This window comes from Cnephaeus nilssonii, assembly GCF_951640355.1.
Source record: "Cnephaeus nilssonii genome assembly, chromosome: 12".
Lineage (NCBI taxonomy): Eukaryota > Metazoa > Chordata > Mammalia > Chiroptera > Vespertilionidae > Cnephaeus > Cnephaeus nilssonii.
The window spans coordinates 59,736,986-59,760,642 of NC_137083.1; the positions used below are offsets into that span (position 1 = coordinate 59,736,986).

General features: G+C 55.5%; 1 protein-coding gene across 1 annotated transcript in view; it reads left to right on the forward strand.

The window, feature by feature from the left end:
• The window catches only part of PLXNA4 (plexin A4), a 401,265-nt gene extending 378,970 nt beyond the window's left edge, over window positions 1-22,295 (forward strand). Inside the window, exons 26-32 of the mRNA XM_079785801.1 lie at window positions 5,014-5,117; window positions 5,628-5,727; window positions 6,902-7,092; window positions 7,965-8,134; window positions 11,977-12,189; window positions 18,807-18,957; window positions 20,924-22,295. Of these exons, the coding sequence (XP_079641927.1) occupies window positions 5,014-5,117; window positions 5,628-5,727; window positions 6,902-7,092; window positions 7,965-8,134; window positions 11,977-12,189; window positions 18,807-18,957; window positions 20,924-21,019 (1,025 nt within the window). The 3' untranslated portion in view covers window positions 21,020-22,295. The remainder of the gene's footprint in view (window positions 1-5,013; window positions 5,118-5,627; window positions 5,728-6,901; window positions 7,093-7,964; window positions 8,135-11,976; window positions 12,190-18,806; window positions 18,958-20,923) is intronic.
• The last annotated feature ends 1,362 nt before the right edge of the window (window positions 22,296-23,657 follow it).

Below are 23,657 nucleotides of genomic sequence, written 5' to 3' on the forward strand. Positions count from 1 at the left end.
CAGATAAAGATAATGGGATTTTTTTTTCTTCTTCTTTAGTTCACCTCCCTCTCTCCCTGCAAGGTGGAAGTGTAACAAATTGGATTGTGAGTGTCTGTCCTTTGTGCTTGGAGCCTGGAGCAGGGCACCGGGCTGCAGGGCAGTAGTTGCCAGGGAGGTCAGGGCTAGCAATTTTCTCCTGGTGCCATGCACATGAATACCAGGGTCACCTTCCCCCCTTCCTCCGCCCACCACCTGCCTTTTTAATTCTTCTTTTACCCAGCACACTGCCCAGGTGACACCGGGGCCTCTGTGTTCTATATTCAAGAATATCCATTAAGCTCTAGCTCATCTCTCTTAAATCCAGTGGCATAGCACAACCTCCTTCCTTGAGCTCCGGACTTACCCACGTAGCAACACTAGCCAGTGCGGGCGCGTTTCAGTTTGCAAAGACCTGGAGCCCGAAATGCTGACGGCACAGTTCTATTTAGGAATTTCTTCTTTTAGGCACCACATGTCATCGTTCAATTATTTTATGTTTTAGAACTTGCTGAGACAATAAACTTTTTAACAAAGCCTCTTTAGATGGTACAGTCTCCGCTCCCAGGGCAGGTTTTCAGACCTTGTTTGAGGTGACGGTGACACTGGTCCTGTCATGGCCCTCTCAGCTCTTCCGTGATGTGCTTCTGTGTGGCCAGGCATTGAGGGCTTCAGGCTCTGGCCCTGCTCCCTGGACTCACCTGCTAGCAGGTGTGCAGCAGTAGGTCGCGTCTCCCCCAGATTTCTGCTCAGGACCCTGCTCTTGGAGGTAGAGCCGGCTCTGTGCAGAGTAGCATGTGCTTCTGGTGAGAACCTGTTCTCAGTGCCCCGGGGGAGGAAGGTGGTCTGGGTGGAACACAGGCATCTGGCTCTGGAGTTCCTCCCTCGTGGATCATGAGGGTTGACTCCGGTACTTCTAACCAGCCTGTGGGCATCTCCTTCCTGCCTTGCCCTCCTAGGCCAGCCCTCCTAAAGCTCCCTGTGATGGGTCTGAGGACGGATGGTGGTAGAAAGACTGGATCAGGGCTGGAGGGGGTGGGGTTGCTACAAAGCTTTCTGGGTCCCCAGCCTGGGTAAAATGAGGTGCATGCACGAATGTGTGTGCTTGAGTGTGTGTTCATGAGTGTGTGCCTATGTGTGTGTGTGTGCACGTGTGCACATACCATGTTCCTGCCAGCAAGCACAGGGCACGAGGGTCGGAGCTAGTGAGGTGCTGTGTACCTCCAGGAGGGTTTGCTTCCCGGGGTAGCATCCGCTGGTGGGTGGGGGACCCTCCAGGAGCTGGGCCAGTGATAAACTCAGTTCCAATGTCTCCTTCACAAGGGTTGGCTTGCAGATGAACCCCCTCTCTTTCCCTAGACACCTTCTCACAAACCTGGGGCTCACCATGGAGCCCCAGCTCCTCTCCCCTATCGAATCTCCAAGCATTCTCTGGTCTGTCTCCTGGACATCCCCTACAACTCCTTCCCTGCCCCACTGCTTGAGCCCAGGTCCTAAGGCAGCTAGCTGTCTTAGCAGGGCTCCCCACCTCTTCTCATTCACCCCTGTCTCTGTGGCCCGCAGTTCAACCCCAGGTGCCCTAGCATGGTGTGCCAGATCGTTCTTAACTCATTTCCTGTCTTGCGCGTGCCTCTCCAGCCTCTTCCTTCCACTGCCTCCACATGCATGGGTCCTTAGACGTGTCCCATAAACAGCACCTTTGGGTCTGAACTGCTGTCCCCATGCTAAGTGAGGCAAAGGCAATTGACCCTTCAGCACTCAGCTCTGGCCGCCTCCCCACCCCTGATCCTGCAGACCCTGCTCTTCCTCCAATCACCTGAGTCTTGATGCATTGTTCTCCACACACCTCAGCCAGTGGGCAAAGCTTGTGTCCACGCACCAGCGCAATTCGGACTTGCTGAGAAGGAAGTTCTATGTCCAACCTACACTGCCAGTGGTGCCCTTGGGTTCCTAGAGCTCTGAGTATGGAGCTGAGTGGACACAACTACCTGCCAGCATCGTGGCGCAGCCGCAGCCCAGGGTTCCAGCCAGCCAGCGCTCTCCCTCCCCCCACACTCCTGAGGCCTGGGACTCACAGAGGTGGCGGCGTGGCCATGCTGCAGTGCCCGAGCTGGGCCCACGTCTGCCAGAGTCCGGGGCCTCTGGTTGTCTTTGTACCCCGAGGACCTGGTCCAGTGCCCCACCCAGAGGAGGAGCCCTCTCAGTGCCCTCGGGAGGGGACTCAACTGCTTAGCAGAGTGAGCAGCGGCTGGGGATGATGACACGGGGTCTGTCTTCCCAACCTGTTTCTTTAACTTCCCAGCCATACAATTAGGAGAATGCGTAGCAATAATTTAGAGAGCGTTTATTTCTGGAATGGGCATGTGTCGTTGTGTTTCTGAGGACTTTAGACCATCCTGGGTCCCCGGTTGCTAATAGAGTAGCTCTCGGTTCACCTCTGACTTTAGCTCACTGTCTGCCTGCCGTGGACACCAACACACAGCCAGACCTCTCTTCCTACTTGGGAAAGGGCCACCATCACACACTCACTTACACACTCTTCCCCTTCATCCGTTCGTTCTTTCATCCGTTCATCCACGCAGTCACTATTCCTTTAAGAAATACTCATCCAGGACTTGCTCTGCCCCAGGTGCTGGGCTAGCCCTGTTGGGTGGCCTCTGAGCAGCAGCACTTCTGTGTTCCAAGGACAGGCCATCACTCCTTAACGGCTCGGGGTGCCCAGGGCCACACTCTGCCCTACTTTTCAGTTGGGGGCAGAGAGGCAGCCTGACTTTCATTTGCTTACATAATAGTGGACACAACCCAGAGCCAGGGCAGCTGGGTACAGCCACACAGGCTGCGCGCGGCTCAGCGCAGGGCGGTTATGCAACAGGGAAGTCCGCACGGGGCTCCAGAATCCACTGTCACTGCTAGTCCCTCAGGCTGCGCGGCGTGTCCAGATTGCACTGAGGTACCCGGCTCCACTGGGGGGGGGGGGGGGGTGCCAGTGCAGCTGCTAAGCCAGACGCTGGCTCCGGCTGGTCCCGTCCCCGGCTGGTCTCGGCAAAGCCCACAGCACTTCAGTGGAGGAGACCCCTTCTCCCTTGGGCCCAGCCAGTGGGCTTAGCACCCAGCCTCATCCCCAGCTTTGCCTCCAGACCCCAGGCGGGAAACACAGAACACTGACTTCTGTGCCCCAGTCTGCTGTGCTGTCCCCCACCCCGTGCAGCCCTGACTTAATGGCCCTGGCACCACTCACCAGGCAGGCAGGGACACCCACTGTGTGACTGGGACAAAGCACACCAGTGCCATAGTCCTTAGCCCAGGCTGGGCTTCACCCGCGTCTGAGTGAACCGCCGGTCAGTGGCCCAACCAGCTGGGAGATATTCCTCTTCTTTTGTCCCAGCCACTCAAAAATACATGCATCCATACATCCACACACAGCCCCCTGAAATTTAAAACCCACACAAATAAAACAGCACAGCAACAAGCAAAACACTGGTGACCAGGTGCCTCCCTGGGGCGTTTCCCCTGTCGCTCACTCCCCTACCTGCCCCGAGGCCCTAATCGCCAGGATCAGTTCCAGCTGATCAGCAGCAGCACTAAGTGATGGGCGGTCCCCAGAGGCCCAGCAGGGCCTGCTCCGGTGAACACAGGTGGCATCCTTATGTTCTCATTCCTGGGACAGTTGGACACCACCTGAGGCGCTAACCCAGGCAGCCGGTGAGCCCAGGAGCGGGAGGCAGGGGCTCAGATGTCAGGAGCATCTCTGCTGCTTCTAAGGGCAGGCAGCCCCTCTCTGGGCCTGTTTTCTATCTGTAGCACTGGCCACGCCGAGTGCACAAGGCAGGGAGGAATTGGTGCTCTCCTTGCCACCAGTGTGGCTGGTCATGGACCCACAGCTCAGCCTTGACGGGAGCGGAATGGAGGGAGGGGATCTGAAATGTGTCTCTGTGGGTCATAGGGAAATACATGGCGGGGTCAGGCGAGGACTGGGTGACTCCTTCCAGCCCTAACTGCCCTCTGTGAATCCCAGACTCACATGGCTCCCAAGTGTCAGCATGTGGCAGGCGTGGCGGGCAGAGTGGCTGCCTGGAAACCAGACTCCTGGCTTCCCAGCTGGAACACATGTTGCACTGATTTTAAAAGGCTGTTTTCCTTTCTGGTGTGTGCGTGTGAGCGTGTATGCGTGCACATGCGCAGGAGCTGGTGTGTCTGGCATGTCCCTGGTCTCCATCCCCAGGAGATTGGTGCCACGTGTGCGATGGGATGTGGTTGATGAGAAACAGCCTTCTAGTTGCCCATGTGGGATCCATCAGCCAGCCCCTGTGTTGTAGGTGTCGGGGCCCATGAGGAGAATGTGGGGGTGTAAGTCTATGCCTATCACATCAACTAATTAGGTGTTGGGTAGATCCCCGAGACGCTGTTATCCACATCAGCTCTGGGCATGGGGCTGTTTCTGACATGAGACCAGGTTCCGCCGGTCTCCCCACTCCGTCTCACCCAGTCTCCCTGCCCACGGTGACCCGCCTTCTGGCTTTCAAGTGCAGGACACACCCCTGGCGTGGGAACAGGGTGAACAGTGCCGCGCCTGCACCCCGGGTCTCTGTAGCTCCAAGACCTTGTAATCAAGCCAGCGAGCGTGTGGCATGACAGTGGCATTGCCTTGGCTTTGCGCTTTCTTACCTGCTCCCACCCGCCTCGTTCACTCAGCCAAGGTTTACTCAGCACCTACTTCCTGCAGATGTGGCCACGCCCAGGGAACAGGTGGGCAGGGAGGACAGGTGGCGGCATCCCTGGTCCTGGCACAGAGTTTTAGGGATGAAAAGCAGAACTGGAGCTCAGGGCCCTTCTGCACCGAGAGCACCTGCACCCCGTCCTCAGGGAGCATCTGCCAGCATTTGTTGTCCAAGGTGCCCCTGGATAGGGCTGTGTGGGTGCCCGCATAGGGGGTCCTCCGGATCCCCATGGGAGGGGCCCGAGGGCCGCTCTGAGCTGCCGCTGCTCCCTCCGCAGAGTGGCGACAAGGAAGCGGGGTGCGGATGATCCTGCAGGACGAGGACATCACCACCAAGATCGAGAATGACTGGAAGAGACTGAACACGCTGGCCCATTACCAGGTGGGGACTGTGGAAGGGAGGAGGGGCTGGCCAGCAGGGCCCAGTTCCCTGCTCTCTCAGTCCTGGAATAACAGGTCCCCCAAGGCTAGACACCCAGTCCTACCTCCTCCTCACCAGCACCCCATGTTTCCCAGGGGCCCCGGGAGAGCTGATGTCCCCCAGCAGGAAACCCTGACCTCCTTGGAGACAGGCACTGATGGGCAGCTTCCTTCAGGGCCTGGGTGGTCCTGGGAGAAACATCTCCTAGTCCCCACGTGGGCCCCCTCCTCAAGCCTGGGTATTGTAGGGGAGAGAGGGTGCTAGTGAGAAGTTCTTGCCAGAGTCCCCCCAAGAGTGAGTCACCACACAGGACACTGTTCAGTGTCCAGATCTGTCTTGTTTTGTTCAAAGGAAAGCCGACAGCCTCCCAAGCCCCCTAGTTCTCTGGTGCAACCCGAGTTCATCCTGGTGTGTCCCTACCTCCTGGGGAGGCAGAGCTGTGCCCAGCCCTCAGGAGCCTCTTCCCCGCAGGTGCCCGATGGCTCTGTGGTGGCGTTAGTGTCCAAGCAGGTGACAGCCTACAACGCAGTGAACAACTCCACCGTCTCCAGGACCTCGGCGAGCAAATACGGTGAGTCCCTCACACCGTCCTCGGGGGAGAGGATGCCCTGAGCAGCTGTTGTCATGTTGGCAGTGCTGCTGGAAGGCATGGACCCCCGGGGCAAGGAGCTGGGGGAAGTCAGATTGGGGGGGGCAAGGAGCTGGTGGGGAGTCAGGCAGGCTGCCACAGGAGAGGAGAGCGGGCTGGGGAGGAGCCCCTGGTCCCGGGCGGAACTCGGGTGCAGGAGCAGAACCTCACCCCCTAGAGCAGGAAAGAACTCTCACCTTTGCGAGCATCTTACAGGCAGGAGACGCTTTCACTGTGTGATACTCATTATCGTGCCTGAAGTTCATAACAATCCAGTGGATTAAATAATTATTATTTCCCCCTATTATGCAGATTAGCAAATTATAACTCAGAGGCACGGCGGCACACTGTGTAAAGGTCACGCTAGTATGAAGCATTTAAGGGAAGGTACAGGCCCAGGTCTCTGGCTCTGAGGTTTGGGGGGGGGGGGGGGGGGGGACTGGATGTGGCCTGGAAGCCCAGGTGCCACCCTGTCCCGCCACCATCTGAGTGCCTTGGGGCCCGCTGCCTGACCACCACAAGACCTGGTTTTCTTAACAGCAAAACGGGGTTTGAAAAAACTACCAAAATGGCAGGATCGTTCTGGAAAATCAATAGATCACAGAACAGTGCCGCACACAGTAGGCCCTTCATCGTCTCTTCTGTGCAACACTCGCATTTCAGCAAACAAGGGGCAAGAAGTGGCCCAGGCCAGAGGGGAGCGTACAGGTGAGCAGCTGACGAGACAGCTCGCGGCTGGTCCAGTCATTAAGGGAGACAGGCTACCTGCTTTTACGCTGGTACCTAATTGGCCACACAGAACACATCCTGAGACATGACTTGAGAACTCTTACCAGGAACGTGTAAAAGAGGACACGCTTATGTTTGTACAAGTTGAATGATTCCAGGCTGGCGAGATGCAAGTGCAGGAGGGAGGGAAGCGGAGTGGGTGAAGTAGCCACAGGTTTCCCGGAGGTGCGGGGAAAGGCCCCCAGCTCCAGGGAATGGACTAAGCCGAGGCAAGGGGTCAGGCAGAGACCCACAGGAAGGATGGGGCAGTAGTTGGCCTCGGCTGCGGTGGGTGCTCTGTGAGTAAGGAAGGCTGAGTGGCCTCACGCCTGGCCCATCGCATTGGCAGAGAACATGATCCGGTACACGGGCAGTCCCGACAGCCTCCGCTCGCGCACGCCCATGATCACCCCTGACCTGGAGAGTGGAGTGAAGATGTGGCACCTGGTGAAGAACCACGAGCACGGGGACCAGAAGGAGGGGGACCGGGGGAGCAAGATGGTGTCCGAGATCTATCTCACCCGACTACTGGCCACTAAGGTATCAGACTTCAGACGGGACGGGGCACGTGGAGTACAGTAAGGGACTTCACCCCCTCCCCTCCCCCACCCCACCCCCCGAGCTGTGACAGACCCAGCATTTGCACCAGGGCCCCTCTACTCCTGGCAGGCACTGGCAGCACAGCACGCCTTCCCAGCACAGAACCTCAGAATCCTTCTCACCCGGGGATCCAGGCAAACCCCACCCACATCAGTGTTGGCGTGCAGTCCGAAGTTTCGTTTCCTTCTCGGTGGGGTTTCTCAATCACAGAGGCCGCATCTATTCACCTGCTTCTGCCATCCTCCTGAAAGAATGGCTCCTCTCTGGGTGTCGTGCAGTCTCTAGGGATAAAACGTGGGGCCCATCGGTGACTTTCCAGGCACCGGTTCCGAGCCTGGTTCTGGGGACATTCTGTGCTGGCCGTTAGTCTTTCGCTCAGAGGCTGGCCTGGGCCCTGCTCCGTGCAGAGCCAAATGGGTAACTGATCATTAGCCGGAGCGAATAAGGCCCAAACCAAACCAGCAGATTGTGTTTGTCTGCTCTGACCCAGTGAGTTGCTCATTAGCATTTGCAAAAAGTGCTAAAATAACAAGGCCAAATGGTGTTCAACCAAACCGCGATTTGGCAGAGGAAGGCTTAGTTAGGCCCAGTCATCAGTGGTGTATCTATTCCCCACGTGCAGCGGAAATGTAAAGCCGTTAGAGACAGAGGGAGGGGGTGGGGGAGATTTCATGCATGCACTTCCCCGGTTCCAGCCAAGCTGGCCCGGCTCTGCCCTGTTCCCCCCCCCCCCTCCCCACGAGAGGCAGACCTTAAAGCCACGCTGAGAGCGCCCTGGGGGAGCCGTGTGGGAACCTGTGCCGCCTCCCCAGGGCACGCTGCAGAAGTTCGTGGACGACCTCTTTGAGACCATCTTCAGCACCGCGCACCGCGGCTCTGCCCTGCCCTTGGCCATCAAGTACATGTTTGACTTCCTGGATGAGCAGGCGGATAAGCATGGCATTCACGACCCGCATGTCCGCCACACCTGGAAAAGCAACTGGTGAGTGAAGGAAGAGCAGAGGACAAGTCCGGGGAGGCCAGCCGAGCCTAGGGGGGCGGCCACAGGCCATGGTGGTCGCGGGACACCTTCGCCAGCAGGGGCTCGGCGCAGGCTCTCTCTGGGCCTCCCCACCCCTCCTACTGTTTTTGTGCTCACTTCTGAGCAATCAGTCAGTCAACTGAAAACATTCATTTAACCAACTAAGTGAGCAAAGTATAACCTGCCAAATATCGCAGCCAGGTGGCTCTCACAACCAGGAACCTCCTGTGTGCCTGGCATTATGCTGGGCACCGAGGGTACAGGGACCCTCAGCCAGGTAAGAGACAGGCAGGCAGCTGCCTGGACAGAGGCCTGTGAGCACCTGGATTGCAGAGCGGCGGCAGCCAGCAGCGACTGTTCGGCAGGTTTTGAAGGGTATTTCTGTTCTCTTCAGGAAGCGGCGGGCTGCCCTTCCCACAAACTCCTTTTCCAAACTCCCTGTGGGCAGAGACCTTCCGATCATCACCTTGTCTGCCTCTGAGACACCAGGACTCTCTAATTGCCACCCTGGGTGTCTCCACTCTGGTCTCTCTCTCCTTCCACGTGCACATCCTTCCCCTCGGTCTGTGAGCGATTCGTGCTCCAGGTTGAGACTGCAAGGTCAGACAGCAGGATTCAGCGCCAGGTCTGGAACCTCGCACAGAGCAGGGTCTTGATAAATATTAATGAAGGTGCAGGGCCAAGATGGTCTCTACTTGAGAGTTCTACGCACCACAGGCAAACAAAGCGGGCTGGTCGGTTCAGAAGTGCCTCCCTGTAGCTTTAAGTGATTCCTGTCCCAGGTTGTTCTTCCCCAGAACATTCTCCCAAGGTAGCACGAGCCTGCTGGCCAGCACCTGCCACCTGCTTGGGCTGGTGTGGCGCTAGGGCACAGCCGGGCACCGTGACATCCTGCCCAGAACCCCAAACCAAAACACAGAGGAGGGCAGAAGGCAGTCGGTGGTACTAACACATTCTTTAGCCTCCTCACTTCTATACCTGAGGATCAGTGTGGTCTCCACGGGAACAGGCATCCGGCAGGGATGCAGGCTTGGCCATAGTTAAGGGCAGGGCTAATCCCACACGGATTCTCCGTGAGAGATTGCCCATCACGGGCTTCATCCAGCCTTTCTGAAATGAAACTCTGAGAGTGGATTCCCCATTCAGTGCAGCGACACAGGACGGAGGCTGTTCGCGCCTCTGAAAGTCCCCCTGGTCTGGTCTCACGTGAGACTAGGGCTCAGCCAGGGACCCTGGCAACCAACCAGAGCCTGACTGTAAACCAACCTGCCTGCCTCGAGGTGAGGTGGTGTTTAGCCATCGTAGGCAGAGCTGTTCTGAGGGGCCCGTCCCCACCTACCAAATTTGCTCCTCTCGGCCAGTGTCCCCAACATGTCACTGTGTGAATGCCGGCCGTCTTCAGAACCCAGGAAATGCTCTGTCCAGGCATCATGGTCCGGCTGGGAGAGCTGGTGTCTTCAAAACATCCCTACATGCCCTTGCAGCACATTATAGTAGATCTCCTGAAATAGTAGCTGAACTGTTTCAGCCCATACCTCCTGCTGGGTGAGCCACCACAGGATATCACAACGTCCTGGGTGGGGCAGACCCTCCCTACCAGCCAGTTCTTCCCAGGAGCTGGGGGGAGTCAGATTGGGGGCGGGGGGGGGGGAGAGACAAGGAAACTCAGTCCCCATGGAGGAAAGCTGGGCAGTGGGCGCCGTCCCAGGCTCGGGGTCCTTCACCAAAGGCCACGCCCTGACCCTCCTCATTGCTACCCAGGCAAGCAGCAGTTAGCCTGGGAATGATGAGCTCTGCGTATTGACTTAGAGTTAATTGTCCCTGATTGAAAAGAGATTGCTCCTTTATTCCTGGACAAAGTGGCAACTCTCCCCACCGCCTCCCTCCACATTCCCTACCTTCTCTCCTTTGGATAAACCTCCTGCTCATTTAGTCTGAGTGACTGCAATCAACCAGAGATGAGTGCCACGACTAATGTTAATAATATGCTAATATTTCATTAGGCAGGAGACTCCGTGTGGGGCCCTGGCTTCCTGGTCTGATGTGCCTGTCAGCACAGCTGGCTTAGGAGAGGGAGTGTTGGGGAGAAAGAGCCAGGCAGCACACATGGACTCCCAGAGTCCCTCCTCCGGTGGCACTTCGGGAAACAGGAGGATGTGGACAGGAGACCATGTTGGCCGGGCAGCCGGGGGGCCTTCACCTGGGCTCTGAGCCCAGCTGTCATGGTCTCCCCTGTGACCCCGACTTCCACCCCTGTCATGACTCTCCGTGCTGTCCCTTTAAGTCCTACCTGAATTTCCCAGGATGAAGTAGGCGCCACTTAACACGGTCAGACTCAGCGCTGCCTGCCTGCGCCCTGCCATGTACTTTGTAGGAACTTACATTCTTGTTGACGGACCGGCAGTTTCGAATGTGAGGTCTGGCTGTGTTCATAGCGTTTGTTGCGTGTATGTACTGCCTGCTGGGAGAGACAACATCTATAGAAATGTTGTACCCGCTGCATTGAAATAATGTTACTCAAAGAGTTTAAGTTCTAAGAGGCAAGCCAAACACATAGGAACATTCTAACCATTGCCAACAGTGAGAAGAGCAACCAAAACAACTGTAAAACATCAGGGAGGTGGCAGGAGGTGAAGAGGTGGGGTAGAGGGAGGCAAGTCACAATCCCTCGCTTGGTGCCTGCTCCCTGCTCCCTGACCTGCGTCTCAGTGGCCGATGGCGGCACGGAATCCGAGAGCCAGCAGAGGACAGCCCAGGGGGCAGGTGGGCAGGGTTCTCCCGAGACCCTGGGACCCTTCTAGCAACAGAGAGTGGCTGGCAGTGACCAGACCACCGGGCACGGTTTTTCTCCTCTTTGCCTCTGGTTAGCTGAGGCTCCTCCCGGCAGCACTGCCCCCACACCTTCTCCCAGGCCGCATCCGGCGAAGGAACACCTGTGCACCTTTATAGCTCAAACCATCAAGGGCCATCCCCTCCGTGAAGACTTTGCAGATACGTCCCGCTGGGTGGCCCTGATCGCGCCTCCCTGAGTCCCACGGTGGGCCCGCCCATCCTTCCGTTCTAGCGTGGACACTTCTCAGAGCACGTGCTTGCTGGCGTGTCTGACTTCCCCAGGAACCCACCGGAATGCAGGTCCTTGAGGGCAGAGGATGTGTCTTGTTCACACTGCATCCCCCGGTGCCAGCACGGTTCCTGAGGTACAGAAGGTGCCAACTGGGAGAAAGAGGGAGGGGAAGAAGAGTAAGAAGGGGTGGATGAGGGGCCGTGAAGGTGTTGTTTTCTAAGTGGCCGGCTTGGAGATGAGAAACCCGTTAGCTCTTCCTAAACTGCTCCCTTCTCACCTTCGCTATGTAGCAATAAGCTGATGTTCCCGGGCAGGGAAGAGGTGTGTGACTTCTTCCAAGCCTGCAGTGGATGGCAGAGAATAAGATACAAAGCCTAGATTCCAGGCTGTTCTTAAGGTTCGCCTGTATGCAGCATAGGGGGCAGACTGTGGAATGGAGCATCAGAAAGCCCACTGCACAGCGCCCATCACGGCTCCTCTGACCCCAGGCCTGTGCTGTGAGGGACACTGAGCCTGCAGCCCCGCCTGCCATCACTCCCTCCCCAGTGCCCGTCCACACTGTCTCTCTGGATGGTTAGCCTTGTTGATCCTCGGTTTCCCTGCAGGTAGATTGGTGGCATAGAGACGGCCCTTAAGAATGTCAGTCCCCAGCCTCTTCTCTTTCTCCAGAGAGCTCTCCAGCCAAGCTACGGGCCCGCACCCCATCTCCTCTGACTGTCTGCCTCTTCCCTCCACACAGTCTGCCACTGCGCTTTTGGGTCAACATGATCAAGAACCCCCAGTTTGTGTTTGACATCCACAAGAACAGCATCACGGACGCCTGCCTCTCCGTGGTGGCCCAGACCTTCATGGACTCCTGCTCCACGTCGGAGCACCGGCTGGGCAAGGACTCGCCCTCCAACAAACTGCTCTACGCCAAGGACATCCCCAGCTACAAGAACTGGGTGGAGAGGTGAGTGCTGGGCTGGGCGCCACAGCTGGCAACTTCCCCTGTCTAGGGGTCCTCCTCCCGCTCCACAGTGGGCGGGGCTTGCAAGCAGGTAGTTCACAAAGCCGAACCCCAAGTTGAAGCACCCACACCCTCACGCACCCTGTATTGTTGGCTGAATAAGAACTGAAGAACTTGGTTAGGAATTTTCATGGGGCTCTGCTTCCCTGCCTGGAAAACCCAGATCTTAGTGGCTGAAATATTTTCTAGGCCCAGGAAGGAAATATGGTCCCTTGCTCTAATCACCGCCCCCCCCCACAAAAAAATAATAATAATAAAAATAAATACTTCGAGGACTGAATAGCATCTTGCCACAAAAAGGCATCTTACCACCATCTGTCCCGGTGCCTCTGGCAGTCCTGCCAGCATCCTGTGGGATGTCATTGCCACTCCAGCTCCCCACTGTCCCAGTCCCTGGACTCTCTCACTGTGAGCCCCTCTGCCCTGGGCCTTGCAGTGCGTCCTCAGCCATCGCGGCCCCGATCTGCTCACAGCCTCAGCCAGTGCACCTGCCACTGAGGGCCCCCTGCAAGCTGTGGAGCGGGGGTGTCTGGGTGCAAAGCTCACTTCTGGTAAAGAACACTTATGGTTTATCCGGGCCGCATCAGCTCCCTGCGCCTAGCACCTGAGCTAAGCAACCAGCTGACGCTTTGTTTACTTAATCATGACACTGGCCCTGGGATATGAGGTCAGGATTTACAACCTCATTTTGTGTCCATGAAGGTGAAGAAATGTACATACAGAAAGGCTAAGTAATCAGCTCAAGATGACTTAAACGTGATCCCCAAACGCAGCTGACTCCCACATCTCTTTTCTATTATGTATGATACTTTTAGACAGGGCCTCTGCCAACCCATAGGGTATGCTGTGTGGATTAAGGGAGGTGTCCCTCCTACCGGGGGATGTGGCCCCGGCCAGGGTGCGTGGTTTGCGCAGGGAACAACCTGCACAGTCTACACGACGGGCCTGGTTTAGAGTCCCTCTCTCCTTTTCTCAGAGGAGCAAAAAGCTCAAAGTTGGTGCCTTTTCAAAGAGTAAAAGAGACCAGAAATTGTTCCTGACTTGGTGACCAAAGACAAAATGTATCACTTCACCACGGCGTTGAGACATCATACTTGTGCATTGCCTTCCCTTGTGCAGAGGAAATGACAAGGGGGGTGGGTCCTGGCCACCTCAATAGCAGTTCTCCTACAAGGGTTGACTCCTTTTCCCTCTCCTCTCTGCTCTTTGATCTCCTCCCTGCCCCTTCCTGTTCAGGCATGTGGTGGGCATGCAGCCCTGGCAGGCAGTGAGAGAGCTCACTCTTTTGTTCTTGTATCTGATTGTGTCCGAGTCACCAGGAGAGGCTCTTACCTCCCTATACGTGTAGACAGTGGCTCATTCTTTGACAGTAGACCTGTCAGGAGCAGGCCCTCCTTTGTGGTCAGCCAGCTCTTCAGCAAAGAGAGAAAGAGGCAGCAGCTGGGGTTCTTGGTTATCCCTGCACCGATGCAAGGTCTCTGTGATAGGACCACTGGCAGGGAGCAAGGGAGCAGGGATGTGAAGGGCTGGGAGCATTTCTGAAACATCTGCATAGAGGACGCTCCCAGAGTATAGCTGATTGGAGATCGGCTGGTGGAGATCAGAATAATGCATGCACCAAGCTAATGGGCTCTCTTTCACTTGATGCTAAATGAGATTTGTGCCACGCAGCTGCTATGGGTCATGAGTAACCCCAGTTCATTTGGTTATTTTTAGGAGTGGTTTGATGGTTTCCACTCCTTATCCCACCAGTTTCTTAGCAACCCATGTCACTCTCAGGAAGTCATTTTTCTCTTGCGTGAGGTCCCAACTCCCTTCTCCTCTCATTCTGGGGTGAGGGTACAAAGATGGAGGGGTGAGGAAACCATATGACAGGTCTGGAGACCAAGCTTCTTGAACTTGGTGATGAACAGATCAGTCCTACTCTCATTCCCGGGAGACTGCCTCTGAGCTTGTCTGGCTCCCTAAAAGGGACCCACTCAGGACCCAGCAATCCTGGACTCCCACTCACCCTTCCACGGGCACTGGCAGCCTCCAGTTCAGAAGAGCAGTGGTAGAACGCCCTCCTTCCGAGGCTGTGGTCCTCCCACCTCTGATTCACCTGCCCAGCTGCTGGAGCACGCAGACAGCCTGCATAGGACTCACGCTCCGTAACTCACCGCACCCTCCACACATTGGAGAGGCCTCTGTCCCACCCCATGAAGAACCAGGGCTTCCCTGGCCACCTTTTGTACATAAGGGGTAGAAAGTGTATGGATTCAGGAGGCCTCTTCACTCTGTTGGCTGAACAGCCTGGATGATTCTATCACATTTCTGCTGGTTTGCATCTCCTGGAAGTTCATCCACCTGTTCTTTGTTGCATTCTTCCACCCCATTTCTGCCTCCAAGTGCCTTGCAGTGCTGATGGTTGGGGGCCCACTGCAGACTCCCAGTCTCCGCTGCCTCCATCCAGGCACCGGGGCTTTTGCCGTGGCCACATCTAGAGAAAGAAGGCTCTCTTGGCTCCTAGCAGCAGTCAGCTGCTACACTCATCTTACAGAGAACTCAGCCACGCCTGTTGTGTCACCATCAGTTGTCATTTCATCACCAATAGCAGAAAATGTTCCTGTTCGGTAGTAATTTCCTCTCGTGTTAAATTGGAAGAGCTTCAAGGTTGTCCCCGCGGCCACATCAGCCTCGCTCCCTTACAGCCACAGGCGTTCCTGTGGGAATGAGTTCAGTGGCCCACAGCTGGCCCACTGGGGGGTGGATGAGGGGCGTGTCACACACAGGAATGCCATCGATCATAGGTGTCACCGCATGGAAAAGGTTACGAATTTTAAATATTTAAATATGCCTCCTAAGGAAACCATCCATTCAAAATGCAAAGCTGTGACAGGTCACCCTGGGAGCAATACTGGAGGTGAAGTATAGGCATTTCATTAACTTGTTCATTAATCCCCGGGTCAAACATTTATGGTATCCATCATGGCTGCATTGGGCACTCGGGAGAGATTAGACTTGATCCTTCCCTGTGGCTCTCGTGGTGAAGGACACACGGACAGGCACTGGGCAAGCCCCACGAGCCATAGTAGGGGCACTCGGGGAGTGAGGTCAGTGAATGATTCACAGGGGAGAGATGTGTGTGCAGCCGCCTTGAAAGGCAAGTATCCGGGGACATCAGAGTATCAGGCCCAAGTGTTTTGCACATCTGATCTTTGTCCTCGAGGTGTTTAAAGGGATGACAACACTTTGTTCTTCTCTTAGAGTTCAGGGCTTGGAGACCACCTTCTTGATCTCATAAGTAGAGCTGAGACACCCACCCTTACACACCAGGCCCATCCCATAGAAGCCCATAAATGTGAAACCCTGCAGACTGGCCAACAGTGGAGGATCCAGCTCTCTGTGGCCCTTCCCTTTAGAACCACTCCCCAAGGACTGATTTCGGGACCACAGGGTGCAGACAGCCACCTGGCATGAGCAAATGCAGCAAAGAAAGCTGAGAAAGGCCATTGATGGGGCCTGGACCTCCTCAGTAGGCTTTGGCTAACCTGCCAGGGCCTGGCCAGCTCAAGGACCATCCTGGGGACTTTTAAACACCCATCTCTTCTGAAGAAGGACTCAGCTGCAGGCAGAAATCCCATAGGAGCAAGTTCATGTACAGGGGCCCAGGCTGACCTTGCCCTTCCTCACTGCACAGCCAGCTGATAAGAACACTGGTTGAAGTTCATTACTGGAGCATAATTGCATTCTTCACAATCAATAAGGCTGCTCGGTGGCAGAGCCCAGCACAAAGACCGGCACAGCAAGGTCCGAGGAGGAGGCAATTGTGCACACAGCAGAGAGATGCCAGGGCAGGGTCATTATCAGGTTCAAGGGGTGCTGTCAAGAAGGTGGGGCTGGACAGTAGGGAGATGGCAAGGCAGGGATGCCAACCCTGCAGGCAGGATGGGCCCACTCAGCACCAGGCAGAGCCAGGGATGAGAATGGGACAAAAGTTCTGCAAGCCCCACATTCATCCAGGGCATTGTGCTGTTTGTTGCTGTGATTTAGACCTTGCTGAAGTAGGACATGTAGTCGATCCGCTGGTGGGCTAGTATATGGCCCCAGACATGCACTGGTCCGATCCAGAGCCCTCCACACAAGCAACAGAGGAGACATGGGGGCTGCTCAGTGCGGACTTGAGAGCATATGTGAGGTGGGGCTAGTTGGGGCCATGGCCCACGACTTCAGATGAGAAGATCAGAGCCCCTGCCCTCTCCCCTCTCTACTCTCAACCCTGCCCCACCCCCTCTTTCTCACACAGACACACTTTCTAAGTATTCCCTTGGGAGAAATGGACTGGGCTTTCAGTGTGCTACAAGCCATTACAAAGGGACAGAGTGTGGACATCTGCTGTCTCCGTGGAAACGTGGTCACCTACCCCAGGGACGAGAAAGGCAGCAGGGGGAGCCCTGGTGCTGTTTGCAAAAAGCCTGACAGAACCATCCATCTACCTGTGAAAGGTTCACAGGCAGGTAACGGACGCAGCAGGAGTCTTTGCTTGTGGTGACAGTCCTGTCCTGTCAGGGGGACCTGAGTTTCCATCCTGGTCAGTCACTCTGACTGCCCAGAGGTGACAGAGTGTAACTGCCTGGAGGGACCTCTGACCCTGGCCGTGTTAGCCTGGAGTTTGGGTCATTTGTTCGTTTCTCACCAGTAGGACCTGAGAACATAACCTGACAAACATACTGTGCTCAGTGGGCACGGAATCGTGAGGGGACAAGGACACAAACCTCCTTGGGAGTGGCCAGGCTGGTAGCCACCGAGTCCCCTAGGTCTGTGCTATGCAATGGAACATTGGCATTTATTGTGTCCCAGCAATAGTGGCAGTGAATGGCTGGAACTTTCATACCTGGGATGCATTAAGTGGCCAGCACCCTGAGGAACCTGAGGATGCCCTGGGTGGGTTGCAGGCCTGGAGGGGGGCTCCCTGGTGTGAAGCCCAGGAGCCAGAATGAGGCAGGACCCAGAGCTGAGGCCCAGACTTGCGAAGATGAGGAGGGTCCAGGGAGCAGAGGACCCCGCCCTGAAAGAAGCCTGTGACCGATGGAAGTCTGATGAGATGGGGCAGGACGGCCTCTCCTGAGCCCCGGGCTCCTCTGAAAAAGGCCATTTCATTAAGTGCTTGTCCTTGTGCCTATCTCGACAGCCCGTCATGGGCCGAGACCTCCCGCCAAAATGCAATCAGTTCAACCACGCAGTTGGCGAATGTGTCTGTGTGGCGGGTCCCAGGGGGATGGAGATTCTCTCCCACCAGCCTGTCCCTTGCCAGAGGGCACAGATTTCATCTCCCTCCCACTGCCTTCCTCATTTTCCAGACAAAACGACAGGTCTGCAATCACAGTGCAACCGTGGCTCAGAGCAGCGGCCATCCCGCCCCACCAGCCCAGGGACGCCCTCACAGCAAATGGAACTGTCATTCCGTGGCAGGCCCTTGAGCACGATGCCAGCCTGTCACCCCACTCCTAGACACCGCTGGGGAGCAGTGGAGGTCGGGGACCAGGACTGATGGGTGCATGGTCCATGCAGTGAGGGGGGTGGGAGAGACAGGGCTGGGGTCCCACGTGAGACTGTTCCAGAGCCTCTGAAGATGTCCCTACTCTTACCTGATCAAGCCATGGGTCCTGGGAAGTCCCAGGGCCTGTCGTTATCACCCACACTTACACAGGTGAGAATGGGTGCCTCTCTTAAAACTGTGTGCCCCAGATGTCTCACTTGCCTCCCCTAGTCCCTGCCCTGGCGACTGTCCCCATCCCCTCTGTTTTAGGTGCTTGGGCTTGCCTCCCAGCACCGAAGGTCCTGCGGGACTCTGGGTGTGCGGGACTCTGTCTCCTCATCTCCCTGCCTGTGCAGCTACCTGGTTCCATGCAGAAGGTGCCCGGGAGAGGGTAGGCGGGGCTGTCTTTGGGGCAGTGGGCCCTTCGGTTACTCATTAGGAAACTGCACAGCTCCCCTCTGGCGGGAGAGTTGGGGTTTGCTGCATAAAATGTCAAATTGCAGAAATTAAAAATGTAAATGCTGGCATCTAATTAACCAGTTGACAGCAGTGCACAGCTGCAAGTGACAGTGACTGATTGCCTTCTGCCAGCCTCAGTCCCCAAGCAGGCCCAGCTCCTCCCGGTTAACCCCAGGAGGGGAGGACATCAAGGCAGAGCAACTGTTTGGAAGAGCCTTTGGGGCCCGTGGAGGGACCTCTTATGTGTATGGGAGGGCGTGCCAGGGGGACATGAGAGACTTACTGGACCTCGATGGGGGCAAAACCAATGCAGAAAACAGCCCCTCCTTTCTCCTGGTCCTACCCCTGTGCACCCTCTGGCGGTGTCTGTCCACTCCCCACATCCCTGCCTCTGTGCCTCTTGCATCCAGAGCTGCAGAGGGCTCTCCTGGGCAGACCCCACAGCCCAGACGGGAGAGCACCCGCCGTGGTCCCCAGGGGTCACACACAGGGATCGCTGGCCCAGACAGTGCTGGCGGGGTCCCTCTCCCCTCCGCTCCACGTGCACCGCTCCAACCCCTTTCCTCCCCACCCATCCCGGCAGGTATTATTCGGACATCGGGAAGATGCCAGCCATCAGCGACCAGGACATGAATGCATACCTGGCCGAGCAGTCCCGGATGCACATGAATGAGTTCAACACCATGAGCGCGCTCTCGGAGATCTTCTCCTACGTGAGCAAGTACAGCGAGGAGGTGAGCCCCACCCAGACACCTCCTGCCTCTGCTGGGAAAACCCCGCCCCAGGACTCGGGCTGCACTGCAGAGACACCAGAAACGTTCCATTCTGTACTTTCTGCATTCATCCCTGTGCTTCTCAGACATACAGATCAAGTAGCTGTTTCTTTCCTTGTCTCTCCTTTGTTCCCATTTCTTCCCTGCCATTCCCTCCCTTTATTTTTCCCATTTCTCTATTTGATCTAATTTTCTCTGAACAAGCTATTCCCCTCCCCCATGGGCAGGCCATATGGTCTGGCATGGAATGGTGCGGTACAGTATGCTATGCTAGGCTATGCTAGGCTATGGTATGCTGTGTTACAGTAGAGAGCAGGATAGATGCAGAACAGACTAGAATGGAATCTGCTTTTACTTGTTATGCTCCCCGCTTGGAAAACCTTACCGAGATCATTGCCACTGCAGACACCACCTTCTTTCTGGTTGTAAAGGTGTTTATGGGAGTTTTCTTGGTCATGCCAACTTAGACCAAGGGTTCAGGTCCAGGCTCCCTGTGTCTGAGCAGCAGGAGGACCACCCTCTCTATGCCCTGGCTTCTCTCCCTCCTCCCAGCCTCGTCACCAAGAGAGGGTCTAGGAGCCCCAGGTGGAGGCAGGAGCCCCAGCAGGGTGCAGGCCCAGGCGGCCTCCATAACCAGGCTATGAACCTCAAGTGGAGGGGCAGCCTGAGGCGGGCACCTGGAGGGAGGGACCTGACGCCAGCCTGCGGGCCCGTGCTGGCCCAGGACAAGGTGTGTTCCTGTCTGTGGCCACATGACGGAAGTAAGGATGATGTAGAGTACGCAGTGTGTGAGTGCAACGGACTCACCTCGGAAGGAACAGTTCCTTAGTCTACAAGGCACTTGTCTGCTGCCGGGGTTAAGACACCCATCCTTACAAAACGTTGGTGCCGGTAACTGGTGATTCTTGGCTACGTAAGAAGTTGGCAACTCTATTGTTTTCTCCCCAATTGAAAATGCATGAAATCCAAAGCTCAGGGAGCCTCCCCAGTCTCTCCTCCCCTCCGCCCAACTGTTCCCTGCTCTCCCCCCACCCCCACCCCCAGACCCCAGACCCAGTAGACTCCACCCCTGTGTGCTGTGCGCTCCTCCTGGAGTAGGCATCCTGCAGTGAGTGCCCATGCGTGTTGCCTGACTTCATCCTCTCCCCTGGAGCAGCCCAGAGGGGGCTGGTAGTTCCCACATTGTGCCGATGAGGAAATGAGCAACAAAGATGGGGTTCAGAGAGGTTACATGCTTGTTTCATCCCAGATCACCCAGCTAGAAACTGGCAGACCCCTTATTCAAACCCACATCTCCTGAGTCTGAGTCAAATTCGAACACTTTTCTTCCCGTGCCACAAGCATTCGCGGTCATTTTCCTCCACCAACCATCTGAGCTCAGGAAAGGTTTGGCAGATATTATCCATTAGGTGCTAATGACCAATAAAGCTTAAGATATATTAAGCTTCTAGTGGTATTTGTTTCTTAATAGACGAAGTGAAGCCAATGGGTTAAGGCTTTCCTTTATTGGGCGGGGAATTTCTTAGTATCTGCAAGATCACGTTCCCCGAGACGCTGGGGTCTGGAGCTGCCTGAGATGTAACACGCAGGTATCCGGAGCATCCTTGCGCAGGTGTCTTCTGCCCACTGTCAGCTGTCCTACGTGGGCAGTAAAATGTACACGTTTACTCAGACATGCTGATCTGTGTGCTGACATCCTGTATTCATTGGCAAGTAGGTGCCCAGACGTTGTCCCTGCACCCGAGTGCCCTCCACACTCCCCATCCCTGTTCCTTAGGCCGTCTGTCTACCCAGCAGCTTCGTGTGTGCATCTTCACATGCGCACGTTTTCCCACATCTCTGACTCCATCCCCCGTCTGCGTGCACCCTAAGAACACAGAACATATACATGCAAACGGTAACCTCCCCGTTCTCACCCCTTCCACAGATCCTCGGACCTCTGGACCACGATGACCAATGTGGGAAGCAGAAACTGGCCTACAAACTAGAACAAGTCATAACCCTCATGAGCTTAGACAGCTGAGAACCGTCCTTCCAGGGCCCCCCCTGGAGGGAGGGACACACCAAGCCGTGCCTCAGTCTAGATTATCATCTTTACCAAGTGCAAGTTCCGACTGGCGTCAGCAGCATCCCCTGAGCAGCGCTGTCTCTCTCTCTCTCTCTCTCTCTCTCTCTCTCTCTCTCTCTGCCTCTTTCTGTCTCTCCCTCCTTCCTGGATACCTTCTCTTTCAGTTGCTTGGCTAATACACTTGAATCAAGCCACCAACCCTCAGCTAGTCCTGGATGGCCAGTCCTGAAGAGCGGGACTGGACCAGAAGATTCCAGAGGGGGCTCTCTTTCCCGGCTGACCCCACGCATCAGCAACAGGGCCCACAGATGGATGAGGAGCCATGGATAGAGGCCGTTTCTACTAGTATGCTGCTACTTCACCTTCCACTTCCTGAGAGCCCACATCGGTCCGAACCTTGGCCTAGAGAAGAGGCAGTGAGCTCAGTATTATCTTTGCTGGGAAGACATCAACTGGCTCTACTTCCCCACATTTCCATCCCCAAGGGGTCAGTCAGTGGTATGATCCCTTTGCAACTGTGAGAAGAAAGGCCACACCTCCTACATATGACCAGAGTTGGGGGCAGGGGCTGAGGAGTTAGGGGGTGCTCTATGAGCTGTCTGTCACTTGTTGGGTTGGCATCCAGAGGCCTCCGTGTCCCTTCCAGTCTTCTTGGAGTTCTTCCAAATGCCCATAGGGACCTGCCTGCCAAGCCTCCTCCCCTGCCTGTGGAAAGCCAGACAAGAGAAAGATAGCAGTTACATTCCACCATGGGGATACTCCTAACCTTCTACTCTGGCTTCTAGTGGCAGAAATGTAACATGGAGGGTGAGAAGAGGAGAGTTCATCTACCCTGGAAGCAGAATTTGTTGTTTTCCATTCACCCCCAAGTGCAAGTGAATCCCAACCATAGTCGCAGGTGTACCATTGCCAGGTCCTCGTCTAGAGAAGGCACCTCCATCCCCCTTGGTCATCACTCATTGAGGGTCAACATAGAATGCAGAGTGCATCCAGGAGATTCTACCTCCAGCCGTCTCCATGGCTCCATCTCCACCATGCTTCCTGACGACTCTATAGAAGGCTGGAGCAGACAGCCCAGCCTCTGTCACCCTGCAGAACCCGCGGCCATTGCTATATGGATAACTTTGTCACTGGACTGTCCAGACCTCCTGGGCTATTATTTCATCAACATCTCAGTTGTCTCTTTAGCCACTTTCCTCCCTCATCTCTTAGCAGTCATCATTGAAGGAAATGCACCCAAGCACAGCCTCATGGAGACCAATCAAAATGCCAGGCAAACTCAGCCCCTGGCTTGTCAGGTCTGGGAGGACCAAAAAGTCAAGCTGAAGGTCATGGCCAGAAATGGGAGGAGGAACATACAACTGACCTCAGCCCTGACATCTGTCTCTCCATCTGTCCTTCCATCTATGGATACATCATTTTAGCCAGCCAGGTAGATATACATCCTAGGTGAGCATGGACTATGGTGAGAGATGCTCTAATGAGAGTCATGGAAACCTGGAATCGTGAAGGGACCGTGGAGGCCATCTGGTCCAGTCTCCTACCACAAGCAAGAATCTCTCCTGGCAGCCCTGGTGTCCAGTTGTACACCACTCTGGGGGACAAGGAAAAGCATCATTCAAGGTGGGGTTGGGGGCGAGTCTTCCCTTCACATCTGCAACATCGGACATCATTCCTTGTCATCCACTCAAAGGAGCCCCAGTGGAAAGGGGAAGGAACCACATCATTTCCAACTGTCTATGGAGCATCTTGTACTTTTAAGAAGGCTCACCCCTTTGGATATGAATATGTGTGCATGTGTGTGAGCTCACGCGTGTGCACGTGTGTATGTACGTGTGTGCACCCCAGTAGGCAGAGAGCTCAGAAGGATTTCTTGTCCTGTGTAGGGGGATATTGAAATGTTTCTTTCCTTCTCTACCCCTGCTCATCAGTTCATCCTGCAGCTCCAGGACATTTCAACACTTGCTTTCTATGCTGAGTGCTGGTGAGTGCAACGAGAGGTCACCTGTCCATAGGAAATCAGGGTGGTCACAGGCCGAGAGAGGCCTGGACTTGACTGGGGGCCAGGCAGTGGTGACCCAGAGCAGGGCATCACGTGGCATCAGGGAGGACACACCGTGGACAAAACACGAGAAACCTAACAAACGGGAAGAGGAGAATGGGGAAAGATGCATGTCAAGGGGGGGAAATAACCAAAGGTTTTGGCAAATGAAGTGCCAGGTGAAGAAGCATGGAATTACGGAATTTCTACCCTAATCATTTGATTTTTCTCCCAAGAAGCCAGGCGCCCTGGCAGGCCAGGAGGGAAGCATGTGGGAGGCGGGCTGAGGAGGCAGCTCGGCCGCTAAAATATTTTTGCACATGTCAAGGATTGGGGAGGAGAGAGACACAAACATATTTAACACAGATTTGCTGAATGGAAATTGTGTGTGTGTGTGTGTGTGTGTGCGCGCATATGAGTGTGTTTTTACTTATTTTTTAAGTTTTGCACAGATAGAGAAAAAAATGAACAAGCAGAAAACAAAGACTGTTACCATGGTTCTGCTGAAGCCTCTATTTTTTACTGGGTTATTATTATTGGTATTGTTCCTTT